An 18,037-nucleotide genomic window follows, 5' to 3' on the forward strand; every position below is an offset into this window, starting at 1 on the left:
AGCTATGAGGTCTGGGGAAGTTGTTCCCAGGTGTTGAAGTACAGCCTGGCTAGGAGGCGTAGAGGTGTCACTCAGCGCCAGGTATTCAGGGACAGGAAGAGAAGGAAGATATAGACAGATGAGAAACTGAGTAATTAAGAAAGACAAAAAGGGAAAAGAGGGAAAAGAAAATAAAACAAAGTAAAAAAAAAAAAAACAGAACCCCCCCCCAAAAAAAAACAGAAGAAAAAACCCCATGAAAAAAAGAAATGCTCTCAGGATCCCTCTGTGCTTCTGCACAAGCTGAGGGGGTAGTTCCCAAGCTGCGCAGCACGGCCCAGCCAGAACGGGCTCCCAACTCAAGAAAAGCAAAAGAAAACAAACAATTCAAAACAAACAAACAAAAAAGCCCCAGGATCCCACCAGCGTGGCAGCACAGACCGGGAAGCAGTTCCACACTTGAGCCGAGCTCCACAGCCCCTCAGGAAGAAGCAAAGATGGCACACGGAGCCAGGTGTTTGAGTGAAAGGAGGAGGAGGTGGTGAGAGGTAAGGAAGGAATCAAAAGAAGTGGAAGAAAGCAACACCAGCAGCCAACAAATAGCACTTGGAGTCAGCCAGTGTGGGCAGGTGGAATCCAAGCAGCTGGTACTTCCTGGCCAAAAGACTGTGGCTGCAGGAAGCAGAGGAGGCCGAGTGGGGGTGAAGAAGGGTGGGAAGTGGGAAAGTGTATATTGCCAGTTACAGGTTGTTCTGTCTCTTGCTGGAAGCTCCGTGAAGCTGCTTTCTCGTACCCCCTGTTTGCTGGTCTCTGATAGGAGTCTAAGATGGTGGATCCATGCTGCGTTAGGTGATAGGGGACCTCTGCATGTATGTCTCCCGGCTCTCTGTTCTCTGTCAGTTTCTTCTTATTCCATTTGGCTCTTGGCTGAGTTCTTTATCTCTTCCTTTGATGTTTAGAGTTTCAGGATTGTTGTTTTTTCTGTTTGGCTTAGTTTTTCAGATCTTTGCTGTGGAGGGATGGTGTGGTGCTTCTGCCTAGAGCACCATGTCCAAATCCCTGTACTTTAAGGGTCCTTTTCTCCACCATGGTTCTGTGATCTGAGGATGATGCTGATGGAACATCCCTTTGTGTCCCATGCCTGGCTGTGGCCTGCGCTTCATGATGTTGGTAGCTTTGGCTTCAGTCACCACAATGGACCACCCCAGATTACAGTGCCTTTGGATATCTTTGCATTGGCCTCCCAGATGTGTCTTTCTCTGAAATCAAAAGTCATGTCAATTTGAAAGCACCTTTGGCTATCAGAAACAGTGTCCAGTTTTCACGAAAGGTTTCCCCATTATCAAATATCTCTTCTAAACATTCTCTCCAGGTCATGGGGATGTTAAATCCGGACAGGATTGAAAAGACTGGAAGGAAATGCTAGAGGTATTGGGATTTGGCATGAAGACTTGCCTGGCAGTGAAAGATGTGGGACCCTGGGAGAGAGGCTGGAGTGTTTCCATGAATGTCTGAAAGCTGGCACCAACTCCAGGTATCCCCAACCAAAGGGTCAGTCTATGAGGAGTGAGAGTGCCTATCCCCCCACCATGTGTATCATTCTGTGATCTCCACCCACCCACTGCCATCTCCAGCTCCTTAGCTCTATCTGTGTCACCCACAGCCATCAGTGTCTGCCAGTCAAACGGCAAGATGGATCCTCCCCAGAGAGGGCCTGGAGGGCACCCGTCACACAGTGCTGGCACTGCTTGGCTGCCCCTTTCACAACCATCTTGACATTCTGTGTCCTGGGGGGATGGGAGCTTGCAATAACAAGAGGAGCAGTGTTCCTCTGGAATCTTCTTATGTGACAGCCTTTGCTGTGAGGGGGCTGTGAGGAGGAAACTTGCCCAGAAATGTTAATTCTGGAAAAACAAGCAATATTTCTCCACAGGTCTGTAAGAAAGTATTAGAAGGGGCTGGATTAAAAAGTGTGTCTGGTGGGGGAGCAGTCAAGTCTCCAGGCCCCAAACCTGCCCCAGGGTGGGGCGTAGGATTCACCCTTCCATCTCCAGGCTCCCACTGTAACCTCCTGACTGGCACAGCCCCACGGGGTGGGTGCTCACTCCACACTTACCCAAAGCTGAGGCCCCTTTCAGGAGCCTTTGGCAGAAAGTTAATGCTGATTTTGGGAATTGAGAAGAGTTTGATGCCTATTTTTAGTGAACTACCTAAAAAGGGAAATGTCCCCAGAGAGGCGAGCCCCAGGACCTCCCTGTACCCAAGGCTGTGGGACCGTCTCCCCAATTCTCCCTGAGCTTTCCATGATCTCAGAACCTCTTGATTGTGAAAGCTGCCTTCAGCCTCTGTAAACATTTCCTCCCAAGGGCTTGCTCTGGTCAATCTGCCCTGCTGATTTACGGGTGTCAGAAAGAGAAGGAAGAGAGGCACTTCTGTCCTTCAGATTGAGCAGTCTGGAAACCTCTTTGGGTTGCTGATCCCCTCCTCCCGGGGCGGAAGGAGAGTTCCCTGGGCCAGAACTAAAGCTAGGGTTCAGGCAGGCTGGCGCAGAAGTGAAAGCTGGGCTACCCAGACGATTAGTGGACTGACCTCCAGCTTCTCAGGACTCTTCCAAATTTGACTCTTTGATTCGTGATGTTTTTATTGGGCTGCTTTTCTTCTTCCAGCCCCCATCTTCCAGTATTAGAGTAGAAGGCTCAGTACATGACAGTTTTCCTTGGGGAGGTAACAGAGCAATGTGGCTTCTCCTTTTACATGGAAAGTTGCACAAGAATTCAAGTTCCAGGGCTGTACCTCTCAGCATCAGAGCTCCAGGGTGGAGTGGAGTGTTCCCTGGGGATTCCCAGGCTAACGGAGATCCTTAGGGGTTCCATTTGTTCCTTAATAGCTACTTATCAAGCATGTGCCAGGTCCTGTGCTAGACACTGGGGATACAGAAGGTGAGCGAGGTGGATACTATTCCTACCCTCTGGGAGCTTACCATAGTATATGTGCTAGGGGGAGGCATTTCTGCAATTGCAATGGCTTGTGATGAGTTCTGTGGCAGAAGGACCTAGAAGGGGCATGAAGCCCAGCCTGGCAGTAGTGATACATGAGCTAGGTCCAGCATGTGCAAGGAGCCTGGCATTGCAGAGTCTGACAAATATTTAGTGTATGGTATAGAGCAGTGCTACCCAAAATACGTTGCATGTACCAGTACCAAGCTCAGCTCTCTCTGAGAGACTGGGTTTTAGAATCATGTGACTCTGCTTAGCCATGTAAGCCCAGAACAAAATTAATGGATTTCAGCTGATGGTCCTATAAAATATGTATAGGACAGGATACAGCGCACTGTTTACATTTAGAATTGTTTTCGCTAATAGGAACCAAACCAATTTCAAATGCTAACCAATTCATATTTATAGAACAAACATAAAAATTTGGCCTTAAAACTTAAATTTAACCGTAACACGGAAAGACAGATATCAGTTTGGGCTCTTCTAGCCACACAGGTTCACTTGGGGCCTCCAACTATAGGATAGGACTTTGGATTCATCTGATTTCATGCTGAGCAGCTTTCTGCCTCATTATTGACTCCTCGCTCACCATCCCAGAGCCCATCCTAAGCCCTTCGCACTCCCCTGAGCCCATCCTAAGCCCTCCACACAGCTCCTCTGAACAGACGGCCTTTGCTCTCCAGATGAGACCAGATCCTGGCTCTGGAAGAAGCCTTTCTTCTTCCCTTGAGGACTTCCCTCTGTAAAGTATCTTCTCTCATCCTAATAGTCCTAGAAGAAGAAGGGCAGGGACATCATGGCTCAGCCGGTCGCATATCCCATCCTATCTCTACTCCCAAGGAAGGTGGCTTTCCCTTGATTATCTTCTCCACTAGGATCTTCAGGTTCTTCCTCGCCACTAAGTCCTGACCTTCTGCTTTCAAACCTGTACTCTTCTCTTCCTTCTTGGAAGAAATCTTAGCTTGACATTTCCTCTTATACCACCCTGTTTCTCTTTGTTTTCACCTCCAGAATTCTTTTGCATGTGTGTGTGTGTGTGTGTGTGTGTGTGTGTGTGTGCTTTAGGTGAAAGTTTACAGAGCAAATGAGTTTCTCATTAAACAATTAATACACATATTGCTTTGTGACATTGGTTGCCAACCTCCCAACATGTCAACACTCTCCTTGGGTTCCCCATTTCCGTTTGTCTGGCTTTCCTGTCTCCTCCTGCCTTCTTGTCCTTGCCCCTGGACTGGTGTGCCCGTGTAGTCTCATATACTTGGTTGAACTGCATGTGTTATTTTATAGGCCTGTCTAATCTTTGGCTGAAAGGTCACTGCCAGAATTCTTGACTACTTAGTTGACTCCCCACCTATTTCCTTAAGTGTCTTTTCTGGAGTGACTTCTGACTACACCATTCCACTGGACCTGCCCTCTCAAACCTCACCTATCACTCAATACTGGTTGTACCCACCTCTCAATGCCCATTCTCCTCCACCCCTGGTTGTAGTGACAGTCCTCCTCGAACCTCTCAGGGTCCTCTCACAGCCCCTGTCCTTCATCCCAGCTCCTCACTGTGGGCACTGCCTGGGATCGGACCTTGAACGCTTCCCATCTTCAGTTGCATTCTTTTCCCCAAAGAATTGACCCATCCTCACAGTTTCCACTATAATTCCATGTTTGATTCTCAAATCTTTCATTTCTAGTCCCCACCAACCTCTCTCCAGAATTCCAATCCTGGGCTTCTAGTCTACATATACAGTAAATTCTCTCATCTACCAAGTTCACATGACCACACCAAGCTTCTCATCTTTCACTCCCAAATGCCATATTCCATCAATAAAATTCTCCCCATTTATCTAAGCAAGAAATCTCAAAGTATTCTTTGTACCTACCTCTTGCTTGGCCTTCTAAATCCTTTTAACTTTTCCTCTTGTCTTTCATTTGTGTCTCCCTTTCTACTGCCTTTACCAAGGCAGGGCATTGATCAGTGCCTTCCAAGATTATGGTGATAGCCTCCTAATAGTTTCCCTGTCCCCCAAGAATTGGAAAGACCTATGGGGTCCTCTAGCTCAGCCTGGCTGCTGACTGTATGGGAACTCCCTATTCCCTCAGAACAAATGCCAAACTCTCGAACTTGACATTCTAGACCAACGCTGTTCAATAGAACTTTCTGTGATGGCAATATTCTGTATCTGCACCGTCCAATGTGGTAGCCACTAACTTCATGTGCCTATTGAGTGCTTGAAATATGGCTAGTGTGACTACAGAACTGAATTTTTTTTTTTTTTTTTTAATTTAAATAGTCACACTTTCTTTATTCCACTGTTCTCTAATACCAGCCCTGTGCTCCGGGCAACTTCATCTCCACCACACCTTACCCTGATTCTCAACTCTGAGTTACTGTTTGTTCCTGACCTATGGGGCTCTTCTCCCTTTTCCAGTCCAGTCCAGATCTTTTCTAGTCTTAAGGTCCATCCTATGTCCCACCTCTTAGCCTTTCCTAACCATTTCCTCAACCCACAGTATTCTCTCTTGCTCCTTCCCTTGAATAACCACATAGTGTTAGCTAGATAACACATATTTTTAAAAAAAAAAATTTAAGTTTTCTTTTATTTAATTTGATTTTTATTTTTAAACCATTTTAGACTTATAAAAAAGTTACAAAAATAGTACAAATAATTCTGTATACCTTCACCCAGCTTCCTCAAATATTAACATTTTACCAGGTTTGCTTTATCGTATATTTTCTCTCTCCCTTCCTCCCTTGTTCTTTGTGTTTTTCTTCCTCTCTTCCTTTCCCTCTCCCTCTCCCCACCCCCACACATATAAATACACACACATACATATTTTTTATCGTCATAAATATATATGTAAAAAAAATTATATATGATTTTTTATGAGCAGTTGAAAATAAATTGTAGACATGACGTCCTAAATCCTTCAGTGTGTATTTTCTAAGAACAAGGACAATCTCTTGTAAAACCAATTTGATGATCAAAATCAGGAAATTAATATTGGTACAATACTATCATCTAATCTGTAGAGCTTATTTGAGTTTTGCTGGTTGTCCCGTAAATGTCCTTTATGGCAAAAGATTAAAAAAAACAAATTCTCTTCTAGACCACACATCTTGACATGGAAGCCCAAGAGGACAAGCCCTGAGTTCTCCTATTTGTGTAGTTTTCCCTTCAGTACCCAGTTTAGTTTTATGTGCTGATTGGCATTTGCCTGGCACGTAATAGACCCTCAATGCATTTTTGCAAGATGGATGGATGGATCAGTAATGACGCAGGCCAGGGTGAACTTGGTGGAAACAGGACTCACCTTGGGCTTAAACACATAACTGGTAATAGTCAGCTCTGTGGTCTCAGAGTGCTTCCATCAGGGATCGCCTCCTTGCAACAGTCCTTTCAGGACATTCAAGTTGGTAGCAGTATTCTTTCCATTTTACAGATGCACAGCTGATCATAAAAAAGTTATCTAACTTGCCTGTGGTCACAGAGCAGCTCCGTGTCTAAGCCAGATATAGTTCTGCTTCTCTGCAGTCTGCGAGATGAAGATAGGTGGATGAATAATTGCATTCATACTAAGCCCACTCATTCGTTCAACAAATAGTTACTGCATACCTCTACAGGGTCAGCACACTGGGGATACAGTACTGAACACAAAATGTCCCTGCCCTCAAAACTTACATTTTATTGGTGGGAAGGGGCAGACAGTAAATCAACAAGTAAATATATAGTTTGTCATATGGTGATAAGCTCCATGGGAAAACAGTGAAGTGGGATAAGGATGATAGAGGGTGTTGGGAGCAGAGAGTTGCTATTTGATATAGAGTGGTAGGGAAAATCTCATTGGTTAGGTGACATTGTTTCCTATTTTTGTAGTAAGGTATAATTTATCTACAGTACAATTCACCCTTTTTAGTGCACAGTTCTGGAAGTCTTGGCAAAGACACGCAGTCGAGTAACTACCACGGCAGTCAAGATTGGTTCCATCACCTGGAAACATTTCCCCACGCCCCTTGGTAGTCAACCCTGCCCCCATCCCAAGTCTGGCAGCCACTAATCTGTTCTCTGTCCCTATAGTTTTGCCTTTTCCAGAATGTCACATAAATGGAATTAGACAGTATATAGCCTTTTGGGTCTGGCTCCTCTTAGCTTAATGCATTTGCAATTGATCCTCGTTGTTGTGTGTATCGGTAGCTGGTTCCTCTTTGTAGCTGAGTAGGATTCCATTGTACGGATACACCCCGGTTTGTCCATCCATTTACCAGTTGAGGGACATTTGAGTAACTTCCAGTTTTGGGCAATTCCAGAGAAAGCCACTATAAACATTTGCGTGCAGGTGTTCATGTGAACGTAGGTTTTCATTTCACCTGGATAAATAGGTTAGATGAGTTTTGAGCAAAGTCCTGAAAGAAGTGAGAAAACAAGCCGTGAAGTTAGCTGAGGATATTTTTGCATATTCGCCATATTGTTTAACCAGATGAACAGGTTTGTGCTGCAAAATGGGTCTGTTTGTGTCATTTTCCTCTTTTAAGTTATTTGGAGAAAGTGGGGGTAGAGAGAGAGGAGACCATTGGTTGATTGATCGGTTCATTCATTCATTCATCCATTCAACGAACATTAACCCTTTGGTGATCCAGTTATTTTCTGCTTTGAATTTGTGTTGATACCATGTGTTGTCATTAATGGAAGCATGCTGAATCATTGAGTGTCTGAATTTGTGGTAGGTAGTATGGACTTTTTTTCTTGCCCTCTCCCACAAGCCTGCCCTAAGTGTTTAGTGGTACATATGAAGTACCACTAATTATACCCCAGCGTCCCCACCAGAGTCTGTTGGTATATGTGTGTAACAAATAAAAATTTTCAAAATTTCTGTTTTTCAGACCAAAAAGTCAGATACCTCATACAGTACCCTGTAAAAACAGCAGTTTGCAGCACACGCCCGTTTCTTTGGTTTCAGACAGTCATAAAGACCCCTTCCTTGTGGCAGCATGCACTGTCAGTGGAGTGGTACAGCAGCTTCCCAATAAACCCCAGAGGCTGAAAAAGTTCATGGTCGCTGTATGTACCACCCGGCATGAAAGGGTTAAAAAATGAAAGCAGCCAGTCTGCAGTCTGCGAAGGAAGGCTAAGACCCCTGGATCCACATCAAAGGCTAATTTTAGTTGGTTTATCTGACATAATTTCCTTTCTGAGTTTCCGGAAAATTAGGGTGAAAGAATAGTTAGTGAGTTTAAGCATTTTTGAGAGTCTATCTTGTTAGAGGCTCCAGGGACCGCCCCCCGCCGCCCCCCCCCACCCCCGTCTCCACGAGGTCTCCTGGAGAACCAATATTTGATTTCAAAGTTGTCTACCAGAGAATGCAAGGAAATTTCCAGAAAGATATTAGAATGAGGGCTCTCCCCAGTGGGCAAGACTATATCTTTCTAGGATTTAGCAGCTTTGTGGAAAACACAGAACAGAACATAACTTGTGAACTTCTTGGTTTCAGGTGACGCAACTGTGAAAAAGAAACCTGCCCCCAAGACGCCTCCGAAGGCAGGTAATTGGTCACAGCAACATCCGGGGGAAGGAGTCGCGTGCCATGAGGAATTTTTCCTTTGCCCTGCCAGACTGGTCACCTGGGTGTGTGCTCCCGGTGGTCTGCCACCTCCTCTCTGATTCAGCTCTGCATTGTTCAGGCCAGATTTGCCTGCTCTCCCTGTGAGCCTCTGCACAGCCTGATCCCCATCCTCTTCCAGGATCTCCCTTTCCTTCTATTTCCCCCCTATGGGGAGAGCATCACACAGAACTAGCTGCTTTCTCATCCCTTCTCCAAAATTCTACCCAACTTTCACTCCTCCACTCTGCCCCTTATGTGTACGATCTACTTTGTGCCATCTGAGTGCTGTTCTTTACGTCCCTGGGTGGTACAAACAGCTCAGCTCAGTTAACACGCTCAGTTGCTAACCAAAGAGTTGGAAGTTGAAGTCCACCCAGAGGCATCTTGGAAGAAAGGCCTGGTGATCTGCTTCCAAAGAATCAGCCACTGAAAACCCTATGGAGCACAGTTCTACTCTGAACACATGGGGTCTCTGTGAGTCAGAATCGACTCAATAACAGCTATTTTGTTTTTGTTTTTCTTATGGAGCCCCTGTCTGTTTTCCACTGGAAGACATGTGAGGATGTGAACCATATTGAGCCTTTTAGCTGGCGTAACCTGGAGGTTAGAAGACAAGTCTGTGCTTAGTTAATAGAGCGTTAGGACATAGACTCAGAAAATTAGGGTAAGACGCAAATGCCAGAACAACCAATAAACAGAGAATGATGCATTGTAAGTTGTGTGGTTGCTTCTGAGGGAGTCAGAATAAAGGGATGAATGAAAAAACCTAGTGGGTTTATGAGCTCAAATGTTCTGGAGCGGTGGTCACTACCCTCAGTCTTACCCAGAAGGTTCTGGAAGGCAAGAGAGGAGCCACCAGACCAACATGGACAGCGGCGTCAAATGAGATGAGAATGCCCGAGCCTCCCTTCTCTCCCTCACTTTCTGACTTGTTCTCTCTCAGCTATGCCCCCTCAGATCATCCAGTTTCCAGAGGACCAAAAGGTACGCGCTGGAGAGCCTGTGGAGCTGTTTGGCAAAGTGACAGGCACCCAGCCCATCACCTATACCTGGATGAAGTTTCGAAAGAAGGTCAGTAACTAAAGAGGGTGACCTGAGAACAAGCCACACAGGCCGAGAGGGAAGAGGAGTGCTGTATTGGAGAGAGATAGCTAAGCCTGAATCATTCTTCATCACAGGGGCCTTAGAAATGGGAGAGACCCCTCAACCACCTGTCATCCACCCACCAAATCTGATTTCTTAATAACCTTTTACTCTAAATCTACAAATTAAACCTGCTTTATAGACAATTGGCATAAAAGAGAAAAATGTGAAGGAGAAAGTAGAAACCATCCGTGGCTCCCATCTGATTTTGATATCCCACACTGGAATCCTACTCAGAGTCAGGAAAATCGAACCAAGTGACCTAAGATGACCTCTCAAACTCTGTGAGCTTTCTATGATTCTATGCCAGCCCACTGAATACCATCCGTGATCGCTGAAACTTACCACGTGCTGAAGGAATGAAAGTGAATCTATTTGAATAGATAAATGTATGTTAAATAGAATTTTGCAGTATTGGCCTAGAAATCTAACCACCATTTATAATGATATTTCTAACAGAAAATGTTTGAATTCCCAAGCAACCAGCTTTTAAAGGAACATGGGGAGCCTGGCCATTCTGTGGAGCTCTTATTGGTAGTGCGTGCCTATGTGCATGATCAGCAGAGGCCCTGGAATGGTGGGGCTGGCATTGGATCAGGAACTCTACAGAAGGTGTGAAGATCACTTCTGAGCCCTCTGTTGCTCTGTCTCCAAACCATTCAAAATGTCCTGAGGCCCAGAGTTGGGAGGCTAGTACCAGGAAGGAAAAGAGAGTTGGTCTCAAAGGCTGGCCTTTGGCATTCCAAACATGTTTGCCCTGAGCTATGTCTGGGTTGTTGTTGTCTGAAGTAAGGTAGAACCTCCTCCCTTTGCAGAGACATTTGGCTAAGTCCCAGCTCTGTCCGACAGAACTCTCTGCAGTGATGGAAATAGTCTGCTTCTGTGCCATCCAGTGTGGTAGCCACTGGTCACATGTGGCTGTTGCGCCCTTGACATGTGGCTAGTGCAACTGAGGAACTGAATTTCTAATTTTATAACAGCTTGATTGAGATTTCATTCACATACCATAAAATTCACCCTTTTAAAGTATACATTTCAGTGGTTTTTTGTATATTCACAAGGTTGTATAACCATCAACACTATCTAATTCCAGAACGTTTCTCATTTTCTCCCTCCCCCGAGACCATGGCAATCAATTACTAATCTGCTTTCTGTCTCTATGAATTTGCCTATTCTGGACATTTCATATCAGTGGAATTGTATAGTGTGTGACCTTTGGTGTCTGGCTTCTTTCACTTAGCATGATGTTTTCAAGATTCATCCATGCTGTAGCGTGTATCGGTATTTTATTCTTTTTTATGGCCAAATAATATTTCATTGTCTGGATATACCACAGTTGGTTTGTCCATTCATCAGTTGATGAGCATTTGGGTTGTTTCCACCTAATTAATTAAAATTTGAATAGTCGTATGTGTCTAGTGGCTACGGTATTGGACAGCACAGAGGAAGTCAGAACCTACTGGGGTAGATTTTGTAGGTGACTTTGCTCAGATGGGAGCCCTGGTGGCACAGCGGTTAAGAGCTCAGCTGCTAACCAAAAGGTCGGCAGTTTGAATCTACCAGCCGCTCCTTGGAAACCCTATGGGGCAGTTCTACTCTGTTCTGTAGAGTTGCTATGAGTCAGAATCCACTTGATGGCAGTGGGGTTTTTTTGCCCAGATATGTTCTCCTATAGTCCCATCTTAGAGCATTGGAGGAAGACTGGGACACTCCTGAACTATGTCCTAGGAGCACTGAGTGCTGACTTGGTTCATACACCCTGACCCTGCTCAGCACCCTCCAGGCCTGCTTGGATCTGGATACCCTAAGGGAGACTTGGTTCTGGATGCTGGAGAGGAGGGACCCTGGGGGAAGCTCAGAGTTAAAGCAAGACTAAGCCCCCACACAGCTTGTGCAGCTGCATCCCTTATGGAATGGGGGATGCAGGAGCCCCCATTCCTTTCCTGACCCAAATCTCCAGTGCCTACCCCACCCTCTGCCCCCAGATCCAGGAGAGCGAGCACATCAAGGTGGAAAGCAGCGAGAGCGGCAGCAAGCTCACCATCCTGGCCGCGCACCAGGAACACTGCGGCTGCTACACACTGCTGGTGGAGAACAAGCTGGGCAGCAGGCAGGCCCAGGTCAACCTCACGGTGGTGGGTGAGTCTGTAGCAGGGTGGCATGGAGGCTGGGGATGGGGAAGAGAGCAGTCCCCAGGCAGGATGCCTGCATCCCAACACTTCTTCACCGGCATCCTCCTCCTTCTTGGAAACCCTGTACTCTCTGTCCATGGCCTCCTGTTCTCCCAGCTTCCTCTACCCCTCACTTTCACACTGCCCAGTCCTTCATTCTCATCTAGAACTCCTGATCCCAGACACCCTCAAGGCCCCCACCTCCAGCATTTTCCTCTGCTTATGAATCCCCTCCTGGCTTCTCTCCTTTCTACCTGTTGGAGACCCTGAGCTTCTCTACCTCAGGCCCTCTCTGGCCGCCACCTGCAGCTCACTCTCCCTCTTGTCCACTGCCTCCCCCACTGTCTCACCCCCCTTGTAAAGCCTCATCTTGAAGCAGTGCTACCTTGCGACTTCACTGCTCCCGTTCCTGATTTTGGGCACTTCGGGAAGAAGATCGCGTCAACCTGCAGACTCATTGCTAGACTCTGGTGACCTCCAGGCTCAACTGAGACATCTCAGCTGGTCAGGAATCCTCTTCCTTGTCCCTGGTCAGTGCCCTTGCCCATTCTCAGTGGCAGCTGTTCCTCAAGTTCCCCCAGCCTGCAGTCCTAGGCCTCTAGTTTCTCTGAGAAATATGACGCATCAGGCATGAACTTGCTCAACGTCTTGCCCCATGAAGGTCTCTATATGGATCCCAGTCTGACTTCATCCTCCACGCTCTGAATATGACCCAGTCTTTCTCCAGCCTGAGGTTGCTCTTGTGCTCTCGATCCCAGGTTCTTGAGATTCATCTCCCCCTCTTCTTTCTTCTCTTCAACCTCTCCTCCTCCACTGGCTCCTCCCTGCAGTCCATATATTGCCAGGGCTTTCCAGTCTTAGCCAGAAACACCCTCGTGTATAACCCCTGCAGTATTTTGTCTTGCTCTAGCCAGCCTACCATACCCTTTTCTTTCTCTTTACAGCCAAACTCTCTGAAAGAGGGTAGTCTCTGATTCTGCCTCTTCACCTTCCAGGCACTTCAGCTCCCTGCATGCTCTGCCACGCTCCATTATTCCTCTGAGGTCACCATGACCTCATAGTCCCCCACTCCCTTTTCCTTATCTCATGCATCCCGTTATTGAGTCTGTCTTCCAGCTGACTCTCAAGTTCACTTTCTTCCTCTCCCTCCAGATCACTGTGTTCTTCATGCCCTGGTCAGCTCTCAGGCTTCTGGATGGTGCAAACTGCACTCGACTGCTAAAAGTAGGCTGTTGGAACCCACCCAGTGCCACCACAGAGGACAGACTCAGTGATCTGCTTCCATAAAGATAATAGCCAGGAAAACCCCATGGAGTAATTCTATTCTGTTCCACATGGGGTCGTCATGAGTCATAATCAACTCGACAGCAGTGGGGGGTCAGCTCTGTCTTGAAATATCACAACAGCTTCCTAACTGTTCTCCTCTGCTCTCTGTCATGCCTGGTTCTAGTTGATCCCTGTGTAGCGAGTTCTCAGCATAGCAAAGAAGTGAGCAGATGAAGGAAGGGGCAACTGGTTAGTCAGCCATGTCCTCGCGCATCTGTGGGCCTGCAAACATACGCTCATGAGAGCCTTTGGCCTTGTGTTTATTGGCATGTGCATGAGATCTGAGTGATTTTTACACTTGCCCTTGGCTTTAAGCTTGTAGAGAGCTTTGTGAAAATTGGGAAATGGGGTGTCTTAGTCAGAAATAACACAAGTGGATGGCTTTAACAAAGAGAAGTTTATTCTCTCACAGTCCAGTAGCTACAAGTCCAATTTCAGGGCATCAGCTCTAGGGGAACGCTTTCTCTGTCGGCTCTGGAGGAAGGTCCATGTCATCAACCTTCCCTTGGTCTGGGAGCTTCTCTGCTCAGGAACCTCAGGTCCAAAGGACGTGCTCTGCTCCCAGCACTACTTTCTTGGTGGTGTGAGGTTCCCATGTGTCTCTGCTCGCTTCTCTCTTTTATATCTCAAAAGAGATTGGCTTAAGACACTATCTAATCTTGTAGACCTCATCAATATAACTGCCGCTAATCCATCTTATTACATCATAGTGATAGAGTTTACAACACATAAGGAAATCACATCAGATTACAAAATGGTACACAATCATACAATACTGGGAATCATGACCCAGCCAAGTTGACAGATATTTTTTGGGGACACAGTTCAATCCATGACACAAGGCTCCTCTGGGCAGAGTGGTTAGAAAAGGCTACACCCCCAGTATCACACCAGGCCTCTCAACCTAGCCTTGGAGAGCAGAGTTTGGTCTACATCCCTCAGCCAACCCCTTTTTGCAATGCACAAACCACTCACCTGTGTGTAGAGGTCCTGCTGTCTGCTCCCTGCCTTGCTAGACATTCCTGTGTATGTTCCTGGTGCTGTAAGTAACAGGGACTCATGTGGCTACGATGGTTAGAAATCTTCCCCTGGAATCTCCCTTACAGGGTTGTTTAGGCATGAAGTTGAAAGTTGGAGAAGGTGACTATTAAGGTCCCTTGTAGCCCTGACATTCTCCAGTTCCCCTTTGCTCCTCACCTTCATCTTCATCTTTCCTCCTCCACCTTCATCTCCTATCCTCAGCTTAGGACTAGGATGGACAGGACTGACTGTTTCAGCCTTACAAAGGGGAAACCAAGGTCCAGTATAAGCCAAGTAACAGTGCACCAGGGGCCAAGTGAGAACAAGCTCTCAAACGCCAGTCCTCCAGATGCCAGTCATGGAGGAGGGGGTGCAGAATGTTCCAAAAGGTGTAGGAACTCTCTGGCTGGAAAATTCATCTTGAGGGTGACATGCAGGTCTTTGGGGAGATGTCCCCAGGTGAGGGCATAGTTGATGTCCTCATTTGTCTCACACCTAGCCTCAGCAAGCCCTGCAGCATCTCCTTCCAGCCCCTAAGCAGTTGGAGAAGAGGGAGTCCTTGTCTCACCCAGATGAGGAACAGGGAAGATGTGAGAACAAAGGACAAAGTGAAGCAGAGTTGCGAAGACGAGTGAGGAGGCCAGTGAGACACACAGAAGCCAGCTGCCAAAACAGACTTTGGATTCCCGGCCACGACCTGATTCCCTGGACAGGAAGTGCTGCAACTCCCCCCACCCCCCACCCCAGGACTGTCCCTGGGCACGGGAACTGGAGAGGGAGTTGAATAGGATTGAGCTCCTGTGTCCATTCCTCGCACATACTTCTCGCCTTCTCTCTCCCTCCACTCCTGTCCACGGCCTTTGTTCCTTCACCCGTGGTCTGTTTCAGTATTTCTCAGTGTCTGTCACTCTGACCCATTTCCCCTCTGACCTCTCTGTCTTCCTCTGACCCCCTTTCTTTTGTTTCCTTGGATTAGGAGTTTTAAATCTGGGAAGACCGGTGTGGGGAGATAGTTTTCTCATCTATAAGAGAGAAGAGGGGTCCTTTTCCTTTTCATACTCATTCTTTCTTTGGTGACTCCAGGTGTCTATTTCAGTAATTTCCCCAAGGAGTTAGGGCATTAGTGGGGCTTAAGGGAATGATGCTAGTGACCAGCTTGCCTGTACGTGTAGACGCATACCTGAAGGTTTTGACCCCACGCTCCATCCTGTCAGCAAACATTGGTGTCCAGTTTCCCTTCGTGGTCACTCACACCTGCCCTGCTTGGGTGACTTGGGGGTCAACCCCTCTGAGCTGCTTTTCTGTAGCCGGTGCCCTTGCCCCTGCTCTGGTGCCATACACTCCCTTCCCCCACCACTGCACAGACTGTAGTTCTAGCCTTTTATGGTTGAGTTTCTTATTCTCCACGGCCAGTGTTGACAGGGCCATCGGCGTGGCTGCCTGCCAGCTGGCAGGAGCAGCATGTTAAATACCGTCCTGGGAGGGGAATGGAATGGAGGAGAATGGGGCTTTCTGTCTGCCTCCCCCTAGTAGAGCTAAGAATAGAATTGCTCAATAAAATGAGAGCTCACATTGATGGATACAGCAAAGCCATATTCATTCAGAGCCCATGGATTCAGAATTAGCCCCAAGTAAAACTGGATTAAGCTCAAATTTACCAGTGTGTAGAGACATCTGTGTATTATGTGATCAGGTCTATTAAGTAGATGTGAAATGTAAACGAGATTAAGCAGGAATTGTTGGGCCTACTCGGGACAGTTTTCAGGCACTTTAGAAACATCCATTTACAGGCCAGCCAGATAAAGGCCAGTTGAATAAAACGTATACATATTAGCAGTTAACTTCTCTTATTGTATGCTCTTTAAAGAAACATCACTTTCTTTTCAGATAGGCTATGAGTGCTACTTTGCCAATGATCGTAAAAACTACCCTTTCCCTCAGTTACTTTAAATTAGTGATGTTTAGCTATTTTGTTTTTGTTGTTGTCATTGTCAGTTGCCAGAGGAGTTGGTTTCAACTCCTGGCAACCCCAAGTACAACAAAATGAAACGTTAGCCAGCTCTGCTCCATCGTTGGTATGCTCTTGGCCATTGTTGGGGCCAGTGTGTGTTTTGAATGCTTTCCAACCTAGAGGAGGCACGTCTTTCAGCACTGTATTGGACAATATTCTATTGTGATCCATAGGTTTTCAGTGACTGATTTTTGGAAGTAGTCCTTTTTCCCTAGTCTGTTTTAGTCTGGAAGTTCTACCGAAACCTGTCTACCATGGGTGGCCCTGTCGGTGTTTGAAATACTGGTGGCATAGCTTCCAGCATCACAGCAACACGCAAGCCACTATAGTACTATACACTGGCAGATGGGTGATGTTTAGCTATTTTGGAGTCTTACTATTATTATTATATTTTAGGGGCAATGCAGGGATCTGTGACGTTCAGAGGGCCTCTCTCTGCCACCTGCGTGGCTTGTCTGCTACCTGACAGAAGTGGCAGGAGAGAGCCCAGGTGATGAATTCCTTAACGGAGCTCACACAGCATGAGAAAACCAGATCTCTTCATGTGTCTTCAGGGAGAAAGACAAAGTAGAGAGAACCCCTAATACCCAATCGTCCCCAAATACTGAGTGTGGAACTTGTCTAAATTTTAAGGGCAGAAGATTTCCCGTCACCGTGCTTGGTTTGGGATTAATCAAGATGTATTCTTGAGCTTTTTCTGCCTAATAGCCTGGAAGATGAAAAGCCGTGGAGCTGGGGCCTGGGGATCTTTTAGAATCTCCTTTTGGCTCTGCCTTGCTGGGTGTTCTGGGTAAGCGCAGTGCCTTAGTCTCTGAGGGCCTGTTTCCTTCTCAGCTAGTATGGGGTTGATCTAGGCAGACACCTGCTGGGGGAACATTTTCTGAGAGCCAGAGGCAGCAAGGGGTGGGGCGTCCATGCAGGGTTAGGTGTGGCCACAATCATCTTTAAGCACGCAGGCACAGAGGGACTATGAAGACATTTACTTTGGGGCAAGGCATTGAGACAAGCTCTTCCACTTTGCCAGGATGCAGAACATTTACTGAGTAGAAAATCCTGGAGCTGGTGCCGTCTGAGACCCTTTAGTTAGATGCAGTATTTCCCATTCCACTGGGCCCGTCCCCCGGGAGCCATGGGAGAATTCTAAGGAAATGGGGGAGTTACCGGGCCTAGATGCCCAGCCAGCCTCTCCTTGGCCAGGCCACGCCAAGTCTCCCTCCCAGTCGGAGTGGGTCTGGGTATTTGGCATGGAGCGGAAGCTCATGGGAGCTCTGTTTTGAGGACTTTTTAGTGGGTTTGCATCCCTGTGTAGCTGGCCTCTGTGTAAGGCTGTGTAGGTTAGAAAGAATAGAAAGTGTTACGTATAGCCGTGGGGTGCAGGAGGGTGGGGAGGGAGCTTCGAGTCTCACATGACTTCAGAGAGAGAGACTCTAGGGTCTTTTTGGAACTCCTTAACTGGTATCAAGTTCCTTGAAAGCACTGAGGTTTCCCTTAGAATTAAAGGCCCCCCTCCCCGATTTCGCAGCTTCTCTTGTACTGCAGGCTGTGATGTAGGTCACCTGTCAGTTCTCTCTCTTTCAGCCAAAAGACGTCTGTAAAAGGTTTGGGTACAAATAGTCCCTCTTCTGCAATGCCCATTTCTCAAACTTTTCCTTTTCTTGACCAAAGCAGAAAGGGAGGAAATTCGTCAATGGTGTGTGTATCTGCATTTGTTGTATAAACCTACAGGATTCTAAACTTGTCCAATCAGAGATTTTCCAGGCAGTTTTCTCTGGGGGAAGCAGAGAGTCTGTCTTTCATCC

General features: G+C 46.8%; 1 protein-coding gene across 6 annotated transcripts in view; it reads left to right on the forward strand.

The window, feature by feature from the left end:
* Nucleotides 1-18,037, forward strand: part of MYLK (myosin light chain kinase) — a 237,160-nt gene that overhangs the window by 166,203 nt on the left and 52,920 nt on the right. For all 6 annotated transcript variants that reach the window (XM_023728792.1, XM_004373618.2, XM_023728793.1 and 3 more), the window contains 3 exons: nucleotides 8,457-8,507; nucleotides 9,511-9,638; nucleotides 11,696-11,849. In XM_023728792.1, the coding sequence (XP_023584560.1) occupies nucleotides 8,457-8,507; nucleotides 9,511-9,638; nucleotides 11,696-11,849 (333 nt within the window). The remainder of the gene's footprint in view (nucleotides 1-8,456; nucleotides 8,508-9,510; nucleotides 9,639-11,695; nucleotides 11,850-18,037) is intronic.

This window comes from Trichechus manatus, unplaced genomic scaffold (genome assembly GCF_000243295.1).
Source record: "Trichechus manatus latirostris isolate Lorelei unplaced genomic scaffold, TriManLat1.0 scaffold00026, whole genome shotgun sequence".
NCBI lineage: Eukaryota > Metazoa > Chordata > Mammalia > Sirenia > Trichechidae > Trichechus > Trichechus manatus.